The sequence below is a fragment of the Dipodomys ordii genome, unplaced genomic scaffold (genome assembly GCF_000151885.1).
Source record: "Dipodomys ordii isolate 6190 unplaced genomic scaffold, Dord_2.0 Scaffold284, whole genome shotgun sequence".
Classification (NCBI taxonomy): domain Eukaryota; kingdom Metazoa; phylum Chordata; class Mammalia; order Rodentia; family Heteromyidae; genus Dipodomys; species Dipodomys ordii.
The window spans coordinates 1,372,841-1,390,414 of NW_012267500.1; the positions used below are offsets into that span (position 1 = coordinate 1,372,841).

The following is a 17,574-nucleotide window of genomic DNA, read 5'->3' on the forward strand; positions in this document are numbered from 1 at the left end:
CCCCAGTACTGTGCAAAAAAAAAAAAAAAAAAAGTAAACATGCCAAATTCTTGGTGGTATCATATATAAAGTGATTTTTTTTAAGCTACGTGTGTGTGTGTGTGTTATCTTTTAGTTTCTCATAAATTGTGAGTTGAGTTTCTGGGGCTTTATAATAAAGTAACTTTAAATATAAACTCCTTGTATCCCAGAATTGGAAGCAGCAAAGGAATTTAAATACAATTTCTTCAATGTACAGGTCTGGAAACCAAGGTTCAGAGATACAAGTCTGTTGGGACATTCGGAAGCAAATACGGTTCCTCTCAGCCAAGAACACACGTCCCAGTGGCACTTCTGTCCAATCATTAACAACATCATCAGCACTTTACACTTGCAAAGTTTGGAGTGTGACTAGATCCTCACAGTTGAAGGTGATCAGAAACGTATATAGGCCTCACCGGGCAACTCTGGATCTACAGTAGGTCTAGGGACAGTAGGCCAGCGAAAACAATTTTTTAAAACTACAAATCCCAGAGTGCCGCGCGCGCCACGGGCGGAAAGCCCGGCACTTCCGGTCCACGCAGCACTTCTGCCGCCGCGTCTCGACGTGTCACCGGCGGCGCCGCGGCTGTGGCCAGGGGAAGGATCTGGACTGAGGGGGCGACTTGGAGGAGGCGGCGGCGGCGACCCCCACCCACCCCTCACCCTTTCCCCACCCTGTGTCCGACCTGGACCTGCTCCGGCACGGTAGTGTTCCGCGGTCCGTGGGGAGCAGGACAGGGAGACGGCGGCCCGGCCCGCGTGGGGCACGATGTTGAACATGTGGAAGGTGCGGGAGCTGGTGGACAAAGCGTGAGTATCGTGGCGCGGGGGGGGGGGAAGCAGTTGTGACCGAGGCCCACGCGGGGGTCAGAAGCAGGAGGAAGGGGAGCCGGCCCTGCGCGGGGAGGGGGGGGTCCTCCGCGTCACGCCCCCCCTCCCCGGCCAGCCGCATCATGGCGGCGGCCGGCTCCCTCCCTGGCCTGGGCCCTCGTCCCACTGGGCAAAATTGGGCCTCCCCCCTTCGCACCCCCCCCCCCCCCCACACACGCCTCCAACCATCCTCTTTACCCCCCCCCTCTGCCGGGCACTTCCTTTCCTTGTCACCCCCCACCCTCCACCCTACCCTACCCTACCCTACCCCCCAACCTTGAATACGGATGCCCAAGGCCAGAGGACAAGGGGCAGGCAGTCTGGAGCTGGGTCACTGCCCCGGCTTGGACTGTCCTGGTTTCTTCTTGGGCAGCAGGGAAAGCTTGGGGGGGGGGGGTTGGGGACACCCTGCTCTCTCAGTCTTGTGCATTCTGTGTCCATCAGGATGTAGTACAGAAAGATCGTGAACCTGATCGGGTGTGTGTCTTGCACCTTGCTGCACTCTTCTCTCTCCCCCCCCCCCCCCCCCCAGTCCTAAAGAAACTGAAGTGTTGGCGTGGGTTGGTAGGTGTAACAAGTGGCCTTTGTGGTCAGGCTGAAGTTACTCAAGAGGAGGCTCACCCCGTCTTGATGTTTTCTAACCCGAGTGAGAGTTGATCGCTATGTAATAATATCGCTTCTTGTGATTCTTTTTCCCTCTAACTTTTCCCCTGTGCCTCGTTCCTTGATGCTCCACTTTTAATTCCTTTAAATTGAGACGTCTATGTTACCTTTAAAAAAAAAAAATTCTGGGTGTCTTGTCTCATTGACCTTTTAACTTGCCTGACAGATAAAATAACCAATACGTACTAATCTCCTTCAAAATTGAAATTACTTTAGGATCTTAGTACACTGGGAAAAGCTTGGTATTTAAGCTGGGTATATCTGCTGTTTAACAGTAAGAACTTCTAGGCCAGCAGGAAATAAAAGTTGAAGAATTTAATCAGTCCTTTTCCTTTTGGGTTTTAGTGGTTGTGCAATAATTGTAAGAAAAAACAATTCATCTGTGCCGCCACCACCCCAACCTAGAATCAGGAAGTGTGGATAACAAACTTTTCTTGACTAAAGCTAACAAATAATTCCAAGTGGTTTGGATAATATATCAGATGGACCTAGAGTTTGACTGAACTGTTAAGGGTTTGTTGGCTACCAAGAAAGCACTAGAGTAAGTGCCCAAGGAGTGTGGGCTTCAGAACCCACAAAGCTGGGTTCAAGCTTAGTGACTATGGGCAAGTTACTTAACTTTCCAATACCCCAGTTTTCTCTGGTGAAAAATGAAAACACTGGTACCCAGTGTTTTAGGGCCAAGGACTTAGATTATCTTTAACAACTTTAACACAATTTACTTTATCGGTGTACTTCTAAACTCTTAGCAGTGTCTGCACTTAAAGGAAAATCACCTCATTTAAGAAAGAAGCTCCAAGCTTGAAAGGTGATTTATTTGCTTTCATAACGTTTCTTTATAATTTACTCATTTGACCATTAAGCCTTTATATACTTATTTGGAGCTGTGGTAGTATTTATCCACCCTTTGTTTTTGTTGGTCAAAGATAAAATAATGGCTCTCTTCCAGATCCAGTTCCTTGGTTATTTAATGTTGCATAAAGAGCAGGATACCAATAGCTTAGTTTTAAAAGTCAGATGAGGTCTCTACAAAGCTAACTCTTTATCTCTGAATCAGAGGATAACAGGAGAAATACCTAGTTTTAAAGGACTGCATTTGTGGTACTTAAAGAGGTAAGAAGGCTGCACATTCTTTAGAAGACATTGAGGAAATACTTCTGTCAAGGCTGCTCCTTTCCTGTTTGTCAGTATCACCCCGATGCTCCTCTTCACAATAGATTTGCCATGCAAGTAGTTACCACCTCATCTAATGGAAGAGCTGTGGTGAAAATAACTTATTTCTGTTGACTATCATTACTGTCCATTATAGGCTCCAGCAGGTTATTGAAACACGTAGAATATGGCTACCAAGAACTTGTCAAAGCTTTCTTGCTTGTCTGACATTAAGATCAGGACATGGCAATGTTGGACTGACTTTGATGGCAATGTTGGACTGACTTTGGTTTGCACTTTTCATTGGCAAAAAAGGAATACCTCACCTAGATGTAAGTGTCTTGCAGAACCCTGGACTGTGGCACTGTGTCCATGGAGACTGGACACCTTATGGTTCCATAAGGAAAGTGACAGATCCCTAGAATGGCTGGTTCTAAGTGGGTCCATAGAGTGATAGCATGGAATGACCACTGGTTAGGGACTTGGAAGAAGACAGGTTCACATTCAGACACTGACCTTTTAACTGGTAGTATGTTTGGTTTGAAGCAGAACGACGTAGATCTCCAAATTGGGATTCCTTATCTATAAAATGAGAAGATTGCAATAGCATAAGACCTGTTTGAGGTTCAGAGGGTGTTTAAAGAAGTGAGTTTCCATCAAGGAAAAATAATTTTAACTTATATTTTAAAACAGGAAAAGAATTGGAAAGTCAGTGTCCTTCAGAGATAAGGGCCATGAGGCTGGGGATGCAGCTCGGTGGTAGAGAGCCCGCTCACACGTGAAAGGGTCAGGGTCAGCCCCCAGGACTGCAAAAAATAAACCGAAAATGCTAATCAATAAATGTTATATTTAAATGCTGTAAGCCAAAAATAAGTTCAACCAGTGACTCAGGAAAATGAGGATTTGCAGTGTGTACTCCTGTCCAGTGAGACTTCAAAGAAATATATATACTCTTTCAAAATGTGTTCCCTGGCTGGAGGACCCTTGGATTCAGTATGGCAGCAGTTCTTAAGTATAATGATGCATTCCACACATTGGCTTTGGGCATCTTAAAGTGAGGAAGGGAGGAAGGGAGGGAGGAAGGAAGGAAGGAACAAACAAAAAGGATCTTTTCCACAGTTGAATTCCTTGGTAGTTTTTTTTTGTTTGTTTTTGGTCAATTGTGGCCCTTGAACTTGGGGCCTACATGTTGTCCCTGAGTTTAAGGCTAGCACTCTACTACTTTGAACCACAACACCACTTCCGGTTTTCTGGTGGTTAATTGGAGAGAAGAGTCTCACTGACTTTCTGCCTGGACTGGCTTTGAACCACAATTCTCAGACCTCAGCCTCCTGAGTAGCTAGGATTACAAGCAAGAGCTACCAGCACCTGGCACCTTGGTAGTTTTAAATGGATCTGTTTTCTAATCAGTTATGGAACTTAGAGGAAACAGTAAAAGCCCAGGCCAGCCAGAGTTTGGGGTGGTAGCTTCCTTTCACACATAGCTAGGCCAGAAAGGATAAATGGCACCACTTCCACCGGCTGGCAGCAGCTTGACTAGTGTCAGTCATCTGATTTTTGAAGCTGGAGTAAAATGAGATACACTTGTAATCTGTAATCTCACCATGGTACCAACTGGAAGTTCCTCCAGTCTTGGAGATTGAAGTGAAGTTGGGAATTGCAGTAAAGGTGACAGGGTGGTGGGTCCGGACTGTCCCTTACTGTGCTAGCCTGACCAGCCCTTCTTTCTCTTCTTATGGAGCTGGCATACTGTGTCAGCAGCCCTTCTTGTCACAGGTCCTAAAGTATCAGCCATGAATAATCCATTTTATGTTAATTCTCTTACTCATAGCTTGCATCTTCCCATTAGTTATTTAATTGGTGTGTATTTGTTTACATTCCTAGGTATTCAACTACTTAAGAAGCATAGAGGGCTGGGAAGGTGGCTCATTGGTAGAGCGCTTGCCTTGCATGCCTGAGGCCCTGGGTTCCATTCCTCAGCACCACATAAGCAAAAAGAAAAAAGCTGGAAGTGGTGCTGTGGCTCAAGTGGTAGAGTGCTAGCCTTGAGCTGAAGAGCTGAGGGACAGCGCCCAGGCCCAGAGTATAGGCCCCATGACCGGACCCCAAAAAAAAGTATAGAAGCTACTGTTCTAGTCTAACCATCCTTACTGGGAGAAACTTGCTTTCCTAAGTGTCAGTTTCCTCAGTAATTTAACAGATAATACATGACTTGAATCTTGTATTTGCTGAACTTGGAAAGTGCAGTATCTGCCTTCAAGAAAACATACCACTGTGAATATGCCACAACACAAAAGTATCTCTGGTTTTGCTTTTCTTTCTGTGGCCTTTGCCTATCTTACCAGTAAATCTCTGTTCAGTTTGCTTCTTGGAACTTGAAAGCAAAAAGAAGCTGACTGTCAGCTTTCTAATCTTCCTAGAACAACTTACTCTGAGCTCATCATTGTTATTGCTGAAACAATGAGTTAATTATCTTTCTTGTCTTCTGGTAACTGGATATAAGTAGATATTGAGAATTTGATTCCAAAGAAAGATGAGTTTAATTTTTCCTCTTGCAGCATTTTTTTTTTTTTTTTGGTTGGTCGTGGGGCTTGAACTCTGGGCCTGGGCGCTGTCCCTCAGCTCAAGATTTGTGTTCTACCACGTCTGGCTTTTTCTGCCTATGTGGTGCTGAGGAATCAAACCCAGGTCCTCATGAATGTGAGGCAAGCACTCTACAACTGAGCCACCTTCCCAGCCCTTCCAGCATTTCTTGAGGGTGATTTTCTGTATTTATATTAGTTTAGGAATGCTAGTTGTCAAGGTGCTTTTTACTGTAAACATTTATTGATTGGACGTCGGGGGTTTGAACTCAGGGCTTCACACTTGTGAGGCAGCTGTTCTGCTACTTGAGTCACTTCCTGGGCCCTCAGCATGCTTTTTAAAAATACTTACCTGCCTCTTAACGTTTTCCTGTGTCCTTTAGTTTTGGTTCATAAGTAGCTTTTTATCCCTCTACTGATACAGGCACTTAGCCTTTTAAGTGTCACTTACTAGTATCACTTACTACTGCTACTAAAGTATGGCATGATAGTGGAGTCGTTTCTGCATTCTATTATTTTCCCATGTGTTTACATTGTTGGGTAATTTAAGAAAAGAGAAATCATGGACAGCTTAAGTAACTTTCGTCTCCTAGGACTTTTATTGTTTCACCTTTTACACTCAGATGTATCATATCACTGGAATATATTTTTAGCTTGTATTATGCAAAATTTCAAATATATTTAAAAAAATAGAGGAACAATAGCCACGAACTTGCATGGGCCCAGATACACTCACCTCTCAGTCCTGCATGGGTTGTGCTCCCAGCTACCCACCTTGTTACATTATTTGGAAGCACATCCCAAGTACCGTGTCACTTCATCTGTCAATAGCTCACTTCCTAACAGGTAAAGATCACATTTTTATGATCATAACAATACCGCTATCCTCTTTTAAATAAAAGGTGATTCCTAATTTCAAACGTCCTCTACCACTTTAGCCCCTCTCTATTCCTATTTTGCCTGGAGTTGCCCTCTGGCTTTAGTGTTCCTTCCTAGACCTGCTGCTAGCTGGAAGTACAGGTATAAGCTACTACTCCTGGCTTGTTTTTTTGAGATGGAATCTTACTTTTTGCAGGAGCTAGATTTGAACTTCAGTCCTGACCCCAAGTATCTGGAATTAAGGTGTGTACCACCATACCTGGAAGAATTCATTTTTTTTTTTTTTGGGTCCGGTCATGGGGCCTGAACTCTGGGCCTGGGCACTGTCCTTCAGCTCTTCAGCTCAAGGCTAGCGCTCTACCACTTGAGCCACAGCACCACTTCCGGCTTGTTTTTCTTTTTGCTTATGTGGTGCTGAGGAATTGAACCCAGGGCCTCAGGCATGCAAGGCAAGCACTTTGCCACTGAGCCACCTTCCCTGCCCAAGAATTCATTTCTTAATTGTTTCATAATTCTTTTTTTCTTTTTTTTGTGCCAGTCCTGGGGTTGAACACACCCAGGGCCCAGGTGCTGTTGTTGAGCTTTTTGCTAGCACTGTACCGCCTGAGCCACTGCACCACTTCCAGCTTTTTTGGTATTTGATTGGAGAGAAGAGTCTGGTGAACTGTAACTTGTGCACCAGGGTAAGAGAGGGAAACAGGGATAAACAAAGCAAGGGATAACACTGGCCAAACAACAACAACAAAAACCTCTCATTACCTGAGTTTTGAAATGGTGACCTTTCTGTACAACACCTCAAAAACAACAACAATAAAGTTTATATATATTTATATATATGTGTATATATATATATATACATATATATGTGTGTGTGTGTGTGTATATGTATATATATTTCCCCTCCCCCTGCCTGGGCTGGCTTCAAACCATGATCCTCAGATCTCAGCCTCTTCAGTAGCTAGGAATACAGGTGTGAGACACCAGCATTCAGCTTATAATTCTTTTCTAATGCTTCTGATTGGTACACACATTTCTTGATTCTATATTCTCCTCTGCTTATACTGGTTAAGAAACCTGGGCTGCATACATACTAGGCAGGTGCAACAGCTGAGCTCCCTCCCCAGTCCTGTCTCCATTTTTTTTTTTTTTTGTCGGTTGTGGGGCTTGAACTCTGGGCCTGGGCACTGACCCTAGCTTTTCAGCCCAAGGCCAGCACTCTACCACTTGAACCATAGCACTACTTCCGGTTTTCTGAATGGTTTATTGGGGATAAGAGTCTTACGGCCTTTACTGCCCAGGCTGGCTTTGAACCACAATCTCAGATCTCAGCCTCCTGAGTAGCCAGGATTACAGGCATGAGCCACTGGCGCCCTGTCCATTTTCTTAATCTGTAGGCTCAAACTATACTTGTTTTTTCTTCCTTTTGCTGCTTATCTGTTGAAGAAACTATCATTTGTATTTCTTTCTATCTAGATTTAGTTTATTGTACTCCTATAGTGTTATTTAAATGTTTCTCTCCTCTGTATTGCCCATAAATTGGTATTTATATCTAGTCAGTTAATCCAATTCAAATTCCAATTCGGGGGCAGGAGTCTGCTGAACAAATTAAAAGTTTTTTGTTTTTTTTGTTGGTCACGGGGATTGAACTCTGGGCCCGGGCGCTGTCCCTGCGCTCTTCAGTTCAAGGCTAGGGCTCTACCACTTAAGCCACAGTGCCACTTCTGGTTTTCTAGTGGTTTATTGGAGATAAGAGTCTCACGGATGTTCCTGCCTGGGCTGGCTTTGAACCTCTATCCTCAGATCTCCCTGAGTAGCTAGGATTAAAGGGTGAGCCACTGGCACCGGGCTAAAAGTTTTTTTTATATATATGCTTATGATATTTATTATAAGAATTACACAATTTCTGGGCCACCATATTTAACTTTTTATTCTTTTTTGAATACTTTTTATTTAGCCTCGTTATGTATGCCTGTCCATCTAGGTATTTATAGTAATTTGCTAGCCAGGTACCTCCAGAAGGTGTTTAAAGGATCTGGGAAGCCAGTAGTGGTTCAGAGATGAGAAATTAATAGAAATGTTAGGACCTTACTGACCAGCAGTGGTCCTGGACATTAGACTGGTATCTGATTTTCCTTCTTTATGAAACAAATGATGATACTTTCTACAAGCTCGTGAGGATTAAGTATGAAACCCTTAGTCTTGTGCTTGACATAAAGTAAACTCTTGGAACAATGTTATTGCTACAGTGTTATGCACAGAATAATCAGTAACACAAGCAAATCAAAGAAGTACAATGAGAGAATAAAGATTGTTAGATTATTTACAAGAGTATTAGAACTGTGCAGTAAGCCCATAAACTCAGTATTTTCATTGGACATTTTCCCCTAAACCTTTTTCCTTATTTTGTCTTTTTGTTACAAAGTCTCACTGTGTAGTGTAGGCTGACCTAGAACTGTGTGTCCCCCAGGCTACCCTCAAAGTCTTCGCTCGCCCCCCTCCTCCCCCAGGGCTAGGAGTACCGATGTGCATCACAAGGCCCAGCCTTTCTCTTAAAACAGTAGAACTAAGTTGATCTCTTAACTAAAAGAACAGAAAACTTACTTAACATACTTCTGTTGTATGTATCTTGTGTTATTACAAAATCAGAAAGGCTTTTTTACTTTAATTGTAGGTCATATTGCCGAAATATTCTTTTGAAAGACATGTTGAGGAATAAAGTCTTTGGAAAGACTTCTCGCAACTTCCACCTGTCAGTTCTTGCACTGTTTTGTTCAGCTTGTTTTCTCAAGCTGAAAAAAAAAATACTGCTAATGTAAAACATTGCTTTTAAAACAAAAAAATTTTACTTGATGAATGCAAATTGGAGTTGACAATTTATTCCTAAGGAACAGAATAATACCCTCCAAAATACATGATTCCATATCCTTCGCCTCTAGCAGTAAACGAACAGTCTATACTTTAAAGAGAGAAGATGCTGCAAGAAGGACTTTCTGACGATTCCACCCACTCACCCAGATTGGCAAGGTTGTCTTTTGCACCTGTAGCCTGAAAATTAAGTACAGGTAAAGGAACATAGCATTCCCACATTGGAGCCAATATGTAGCCAGTAGGACTTTTGGGTAGATTAAGCTAATGAAATTTGAAATACAAGTGATTTTGTTCATGTGCTATCATAACCTTACATGTCTTGTACTTCACTTAAGAAAAATCTAAAGCATTGGGCTGGGAAGGTGGCTCAGTGGTAGAGCGCTTGCCTTGCATGTATGAGGCTCTGAGTTCGATTCCTCCGCACCACAGAAAAAAAGCCGGAAGTGGTGCTGTGGCTCAAGTGGTAGAGCGCTAGCCTTGAGCTGAAGAGCTGAAGGACAGCGCCCAGGCCCAGAGTTCAGGCCCCATGACCGGACTCCCCCCCCAAAAAAAGAAAAAGAAAAATCTAAAGCAACATCTTTGGCATCATTTTGGAGTGTATTCAAATGTAGCTTATAATTCTAATTGAAATAATGTTAGTAGCTTTCACACAAACTTACCATTATTCTTTAAATGTGCATATGAGCTTTTGTGCTGAATATTTCACTCAAGAATTCTCATCCACATAGTCACATTTTTTTTTAGTAGAAAATGATATAAAAAGTTTAGTTTCCTGTTTTTCTTTATTTTTAGTAAGTCTTTAAGAAAAATGCAAACAAGCATACTGTGCTTTTTCTGTTAACTTTCGTCATTTTTGTCTTCTGTTTTATTTAGGTTTTTGAGACAAGGTCTCATTTTGTAGGTCGAGCTGGCCTAGAACTCTCCCAGTCCTCCTGTGTCAAATCTCCCAAGTGCTAGGGGCCTGTACCATCAGCCTTACCTGACTTATCTTTTCTTTCTTTTTATTTCTTTGTTTGTTTGTATGTTTTTTAAGTACTGAGGTTTAAACTCAGGGTCTGTGCTTCTTAGGCCAGTGCTCTACCATGAGCTATATCCCCAGCATGATTTGTCATTTTTAAATTGACATATAATTGTATGAGTAAAACTATGTGTTACTTGCAGCTAGGCTGCTTAAATAATATCCTTAGTTTGTTGAAGTTTGCTACTAAACGGGGTTTTGACATGTGGCTCATTTCTCATGAAGCTAAATAAAAAATTTAACTATATAATCTACCCTCCAGACAGCGGAAGAATGGTTCTTATTAAGTTAGCCAAGTGCAAATAGCTCATACCTATATTCCTAGTTACTCTGGAAGCTGAGACCTGGAGGATTGCAAAAGCCAAATGGGACAGAGAAGTCTAGAAGACACTTTCTCCATTTAACCAGCCAAAAGCTGAGCTGGAGGCATGGTTCAAGTGGTAGAGTGCCAGCTATGAACAAGCTAGTGGGTCACACCTATAATCTCACATGCATAGAAAGCTAAGATTTGAGAGACATGGTTCTAAACCAACCTGCATAGGACTCCTTATTTTCAGTTAACCAGCAAGAAGCTGGCACTGGAGGCATAGCTCAAGAAGAAGAGCATCAGACTTGAGTGAAAAAGCCAGGTAAGAGCTCAAGGCCCTGAGTTCAAGCCCCAGTACAAGCACCGAAATAAAAAATAATAGCCGCGTACTGGTGGCACGCCTGTAATCCTAGCTACTCAGGAGGCTGAGATCTGAGGATCACAGTTCAAAGCCAGCTCAGGAAGGAAATTCCGTGAGTTAACCACTAGAAAACGGGAAGTGGCGCTGTAGCTCTAGCAGTAGAGCGCTCGCCTTGAGCTGAAGAGCTGAAGGATAGTGCCCAGGCCCAGAGTTCAAGCCCCAGGACTGACAAAAAGAAAAAGACCCACGACTGACAAAAAATAAAGATGAAATGAAAAGGCCAGTATTAACTGAGCCCTTGGCCATGCCAGAAATACAATGGTACTCTTAACCCATGATTATCTGATAAGGGAACTGGGTACAGGAAGTCCAGGAGCTTTAGAAACTAAGATAGGCCATCCAGATAGTTCAGATTTAAATCAAGATTATCTCCTTTTAGAATTTTTTAGTCTTTTTTATACTCTACCAACTTCATCAGAACCAGTAGTCTCCTGTGAGCAACTTACGTAACTTTAAAAACTTCTTAATCCATACCTCTATGTTGTGCTCAGTTGATATGCTTGTAGTACTGTTACATTAATTTGATTCATACATACCTTTATAGAAAATTCTTTTTTAATATTTTTATTGTAAAAATATTGTACAGAGGGGTTACAGTTACATGAGTACGGTAATGAGTACATTTCCTATTGAGCATTGTTAGTCTCTCCCTTGTTTTTCCCCTACTATCCCTTCTCTCCCCACCTCCCCAACTCCTCCCTCCCCACGCCCAAGTTGTAAAGTTAGTTTTCAACATAGTATCTTGAAGCTCTTTTTTTTGGGGGGGGGGTCCAGTCATGGGGCCTGAACTCTGGGCCTGGGCGCTGTCCCTCAGCTCTTCAGCTCAAGGCTAGCACTTTACCACTTGAGCCACAACACCACTTTCGGCTTTTTTCTTTTTGCTTATGTGGTACTGAGGAATCAAACCCAGGGCCTCATGCATGCAAGGCAAGCACTCTACCACTGAGCCACCTTCCCAGTCCCCAACATAATATCTTGTACATCTCATTGTTACAATGGGTCAACCTGTATCCTTGTTTCAGCATTTTGTTATTTATGGATCATTAGAAATAATTTTCCTTAGACTCTGTCTAGATACTATATTTTGGCATAGGTTATAAATAGTTAATGTTATTCTATAACAAAATACTTTGTGGCTATCCTTAGTCAGAGTTTGGAACGGCCATGAGACAGATTGTAAGGTTCTATGTGTGGCTCATAGCTCTTGAAAGCTGTACATGATAAAGAAACTGAATGGGTTTAGAATGGTATGATGTCCATATTAACCTCAGAGAGATTAGAAAACTCCAGTGCTGAACTTAATATCTTGAAGGAGGAGAGCCTGGCATTTAAAGTGTGTATTTGGGCCGGGCATCAGTGGTTAATGCCTGTAATCCTAGCTACTCAGGAGGCTGAGATCTGAGGATTGAGGTTCAAAGCCCAGCCCGGGCAGAAAAGTCCATGAGACTCTTATCTCCAATAAACCACCAGAAAACCAGAAGTGGCACTGTGACTCAAGTGGTAGAGCGCTTGCCTTAAGCTGAAGAGCTGAGGGACAACGCCCAGGCCCAGAGTTCAAGCCCCATGACCGCCCCCCCTCCTCATCCCCCCCTCCACCCCCCACCCCCAATCCCCGCCAAAAAAAGTATGTATTTGGGCTGGAGACAGGGCTGGAGTAGTGCCAGCCAAGAAAGCCTACAAGTGGCTCAAGATCCTAATTTCAAACTCCAGTGCCAACAACATTTAAAAAAATTATTATGTATGTTTTTGCATATTTTCCTAGAGGAAGGTAAAACAAAATAAGATGTCAAACAATAAAAATTTGGAGACAGGTCAAATGAGGGCGGTTGAGGAGAACGCATTTCATGAAGTTCCAGGCTTAGGTAACCGACACCAGCAAATCCTTCGTCATAAAAGAAAAGAGGTCCAGCAAGGTGCTGGTGGCTCCTGCCTATAATCTTAGCTACTCAGGAACTGAGATCTGAGGATCCCAGATCAAAGCCAGCTCAGGTAGGAAAGTCAAAGAGCCTTTTATCTCTAACTACCAAAAATAAAGCTGGAAGTGGAGCTGTGGCTCAAGTAGTAGAGCTCTAGCCTTGACCCCCAAGGTTAAGGACAGACTTCAAGCACTAGGACCGACACACTTTTATTTTTATTTTTTTGTCGGTCATGGGGCTTGAACTCTGGGCCTGGGTGCTGTCCCTCAGCTCTTCAGCTCAAGGCGAGCACTCTACCACTTGAGCTACAGCGCCACTTCTAAATTTTAAAAAAGTCAAATCATTCAAATTAAATAATTTCAAGTATAGATTTTTTTTTTTGTCGGTTGTGGGGCTTGAACTCTGGGCCTGGGTGTTGTCCCTCAGCTCTTCAGCTCAAGGCGAGTGCTCTGCCACTTGAGCTACAGCGCCACTTCTGGTTTTCTGGTGGTTTATTGGAGATAGGAGTCTCATGGACTTTCCTGTCCGGGCTGGCTTTGAAATGCGATTCTCAGATCTCAGCCTCCTGAGTAGCTAGGATTACAGGCGTGAGCCACCAGCACCGGGCTAAGTATAGATTTTTTTTAAAAAGAACTTGAGAAATAAATTTAAAGCTTTCAAATTTTCAGTAATAAGGTTCTAGAAACTTTTCTTCATGTTAAAAATAATTGAACCACATTTGGGGATTTGATCGTGTGTTTGAATGTAGAAACTGGTGAAAAATCAGAAAATGGTAGCTTAATTTAAACAGTGTCAGGATAGTTCACAAAGATGGCATCACAAACCACTGTTGGTGTATAGAATTTTTCGTTTCTGTTGCGTTAGGACTTTTTTTTAGAATTATACTCCATTAGTGTTGACATTTGACAGTATATCTGCATTTAACAGTAATAATGGAAAAAACATTATAGCTACAATACTGAGCATTTGTGTCTACAGAGATGTGATTTTCACACATTTATCTTGTAGGGTGTCTCCTTTTCTTCTCTTAGAAGCTGTTTTTTTAAGGGTTACTGATTTTGTGACTTTAGGCCTGGTTTTTCTTCTGAGGGGTAGCTAACAAAATTCTTTCGACAAAACTACCTTAATGTTTCACATAGGGTGCCACCTGTGTCAAAGATAGCTGACTGCCAGTGGGCCAAAGCTGATCACATTTCTTTGGGTTTTGCTTTTATTTTTAAGTGAGTAGTGTTAGGATTATTGAACGAGGAATTGTCTACTTCTGTATAAAATGGGGACAAAGCCTACCTTTCAGGACTTGAGAGAATTAAATGAGTTGATAGATTGTGGGGATGTTTACTATCATATTCTCCATGCTTCTTTTGCTTCTTTAGTCTTGCCATTGGGAGATAGCCAAAAGACAACACAAAAGTAAAGCATTGTTTCAGCTTAGTTCTAATTAGGAGAAATTAAAATGCTGGTATATTTTTAGAAAAAATTTAAATCTTTTTTATCATGTCAAATTTTCACTGTTTAAGTTATTTTAGTGGCTCTTTTACTGTAGTTGCAGAAATTAGAATTAAGCTGTATAGTGAAAATGAAATTCTTAAGCTGTATGCACCTTTGAATACCTTGGACATTTGATCTGCCTTGTGGAGTCATTTTAACATGACACCTCCTTATAAGAAAAACATCACTTTGCCCTCCCCCCCCCCGTTGTTTTAAAATACAAATTCAATTTACTGAAAAGCAAATCATCTGTGCAAATGGTCTTAATTAAGCTAAAAGTCATATTTCATAAAATTAACCATTTTATAGTGTTCATTTTAGTGGCAGTACATTATAATGAAGCAATTTTTCCCCCCAGTACCAGGGTTTGAACTGGGTGCCTTGTGCTTGCTAGACTAGTGCTCTAGCACTTGAGCCAGTGTTGCAACCTTGCTTTTTTTTCTCCCTTTGGTTGGTCTTGGGGCTTGAACTCAGAGCCTGGGTGCTGTCCTTGAGCTTTTTTTATCAAAGTTAAGGCTCTGCCACTTTGAGCCACCACACCACTTCTAGTTTTCTGGTGGTTAATTGGAGATAAGAGTCTCACAGACTTTTCTGCCTGGGCTGGCTTTGAACTTTTATCTCAGATCTCAATCCTCTGAGTAGCTAGGATTATAGGCGTGAGCCTCTGGCCTTTGGCTCTGCTTTTTTTTGTTTATGTGCAGGACTTGGAACATGAACTCAGAGCCTGGGCACTGACATTGAACTTGGTCAAGGCTAGCACTGTATCACTTGAGCCACAACTCCATTCTCCATGCTGGCTTTTTTGGTAGTATAGTGGAACTCAGAGTCTCTTAGACTTTTCTTGCCCAGTCTGGCTTCATACAGTGATCCTCAGATCTCATCCTTCTCAGTAGCTAAGATAGGCATGAGCCACCAGCGCCTGGTTGCTGGAGAAAACTAATGAACTTTTCTGCCTGGACTGATCTTGAACTGAAGTCCTCCAGATCTCAGTCTCCTAAGCAGCTAGGATTGTGGTTGTGAGCCTCCAGTGATGGGTTAAGACAGATTTCTTGTAAAACTTTGTTTTTCATGTAATGTACCTGGTACCTTAGACATTCAAAGCCAAGATTCTTTTTTTAACGTTATTTAGCTTGTCACTTTAGCTACATCCTAGCCCTTAAAATTCTATTTTGAAATTAAGGTTTCAAGAATATAAAAAGGTACCTCAACCCTTTACCCATATGCCCCAAGTTTGACATATCTGCTTACCATCCTCCCCCTTCGTGGATCTGTGTACTTGTACTCTGTGGTCCATGGCCTATGTGGTGCCTGCTTGCCTCCGTACTTCCTGTGCACTTCCTGCAAACAACCATTATTCCTTCTCACAGCCACAGCCTGCTTATCTCTTGAAGAAATGTGAGTTCTTTCTCGCCCCTCTCGGAGATGGTCAGTTGTCACTGCAAAACAGGAGTCCATCCAGGACCATTTATTATATTCAGTAGCCATGACTGTACATCAGCTAAGAATTCCTTAACCTTTCTTTGTCTTTCATGGCATGGGCCATTCATGACTTAGAAAACTCACTCTGTCAACATGTTGTCGGTTTTCTCTAGTAGGTAATTACTGTTAATTCTCATTGCAACAAACGGTCTTATGTGGAGCCACGTGGAGACCTCTCCTCAAACTGTCACCAGAGGTATTTCTTGCTTGAACCAACCAGTCTTTGCTGTGTTATAGCCCAAAGCAGTGATACCCCCCCTGGCAGCTCTACCATGCTCTCATGTTTATAAGTTGAATATACTCAAAAGCCATCATCGTCATTATTTTCCTGCCTCCTTTCCTCCCTCTAGGTTTTATGTCAAGTTATAATCTATCACTGTCCTTATTTATTTTGATATTCAAATTATGCCAGTAGGAGCCTCATAAAACTGTCCTGTGGCCTTTTTAAAAATACATACTTTTGCAGCTTCTGATTATACCGTATTTTCACTGCTTCAGTCTTTAATCAGCCATTTTCCCACAGACCCATGGATAAGGATCCTTTTAGTAAGGGACAGGTTTTAAAAATAGAGATTAGATAGTTGATTATACAAAGAGGTATTTGTCATAATTAAGTCATGGCTGGTACTTGTTAATATTTAGGATTACTTAATGGCTCACAGAGTTGACAAGGGACAAACAGCTATTTGGAAATGCGGTGTTAATATTTTTCCTTTTAGTAATATAAGTTTTGCTTTTACATTTTTAAATCTTAAGATTTATGAGGAAGGCTGTCTCTCTGTTCTTTTTTCCCTTCCAGAGTGCAACTTGCTTCCTTAAATTAGTTCATTATAAACAGACAAAAATCAAAGATCATTGTTTTGATTGTGTCAATAAAATGCTCTCATAGAACCTATTCTTCCTAGTATTTCCTGTTAGTCTTACACTTGTAATGCAGGTATTTTCATTGTATTGCGGTCTTTTAGCTCTTGAATTGTTTATACTAACAGCTGATTACTGAGCGATTTAAGGTCAATGATGGCAGCACTATTCTGATTAAGATGCTGGGTATTGGCACTTTATTTAGCAAACTAATTAAAATACCTTTGTGAGTTTATAAAAATAAGTATTGAAGCTAGGTATTGGTAGTTCATGCCTGAAGTCCTAGCTAGGCAGAAGGCCAAGATCTGAGGCTTGAGATTCTAAGCCAACTTGGGCAGGAATGTCCATGACATTCTTAACTCCAGTTAACTTCCCAAAAAAATCCAGAAGTGGTTCAAGTGGTAGAGCACCCACCTGGGACAGTGCCCAGGCTCTGAGTTCAAGCCCTAGGACCATCACAGAAAAAGTATTGAAAACTGCTAATATCTCAAAATATGGACTCTTGTACCTTACAAACTGAATAGAGTTCATTGAATAAGAGATCTTTTGACTTAAATTGGGGGAAAAAATCTGGATGTATGTTGAAAGTAGCATTTTCCAGCAATTAAAAACAACAACAACAAACTTACAGAGCTGGCTGCTGGAGACTCATGCTTGTAATCCTAGCTTATTTAGGAGTTTGAAATCCAGAAATTAAGGAGTCAAAGCCAGCCAGGGAAGAAAGTCCACAAGACTCAATCTCAGCCTCATAGCTGAAGCCTGAGAGACGCATAGGTCACACACTTGCCCTCTCTACAAGGTGCATCCAAGTCTTTAGGCTCCTGCACCTCATTTGTGAGCATTTTAAACAGCAGATCTTCAGTGAAAAGCACAAAGTGTGGAAAGCATGCTGCCAGAAGACCACAAGAAGGACACTTTAAAGAATGAATGCACCGGGCGCTGGTGGCTCCCACCTGTAATCCTAGCTACTCAGGAGGCTGAGATCTGAGGATCGCGGTTCAAAGCCAGCCCGGGCAGGAGAGACCATGAGACTCCTATCTCCAATAAAC

General features: G+C 42.1%; 1 protein-coding gene across 1 annotated transcript in view; it reads left to right on the forward strand.

The window, feature by feature from the left end:
* The first annotated feature begins 488 nt into the window (after positions 1 to 488).
* Clint1 (clathrin interactor 1) overlaps positions 489 to 17,574 on the forward strand; it is a 50,941-nt gene continuing 33,855 nt past the window's right edge. Inside the window, exon 1 of the mRNA XM_013036408.1 lies at positions 489 to 831. Within this exon, the coding sequence (XP_012891862.1) occupies positions 791 to 831 (41 nt within the window). The 5' untranslated portion in view covers positions 489 to 790. The remainder of the gene's footprint in view (positions 832 to 17,574) is intronic.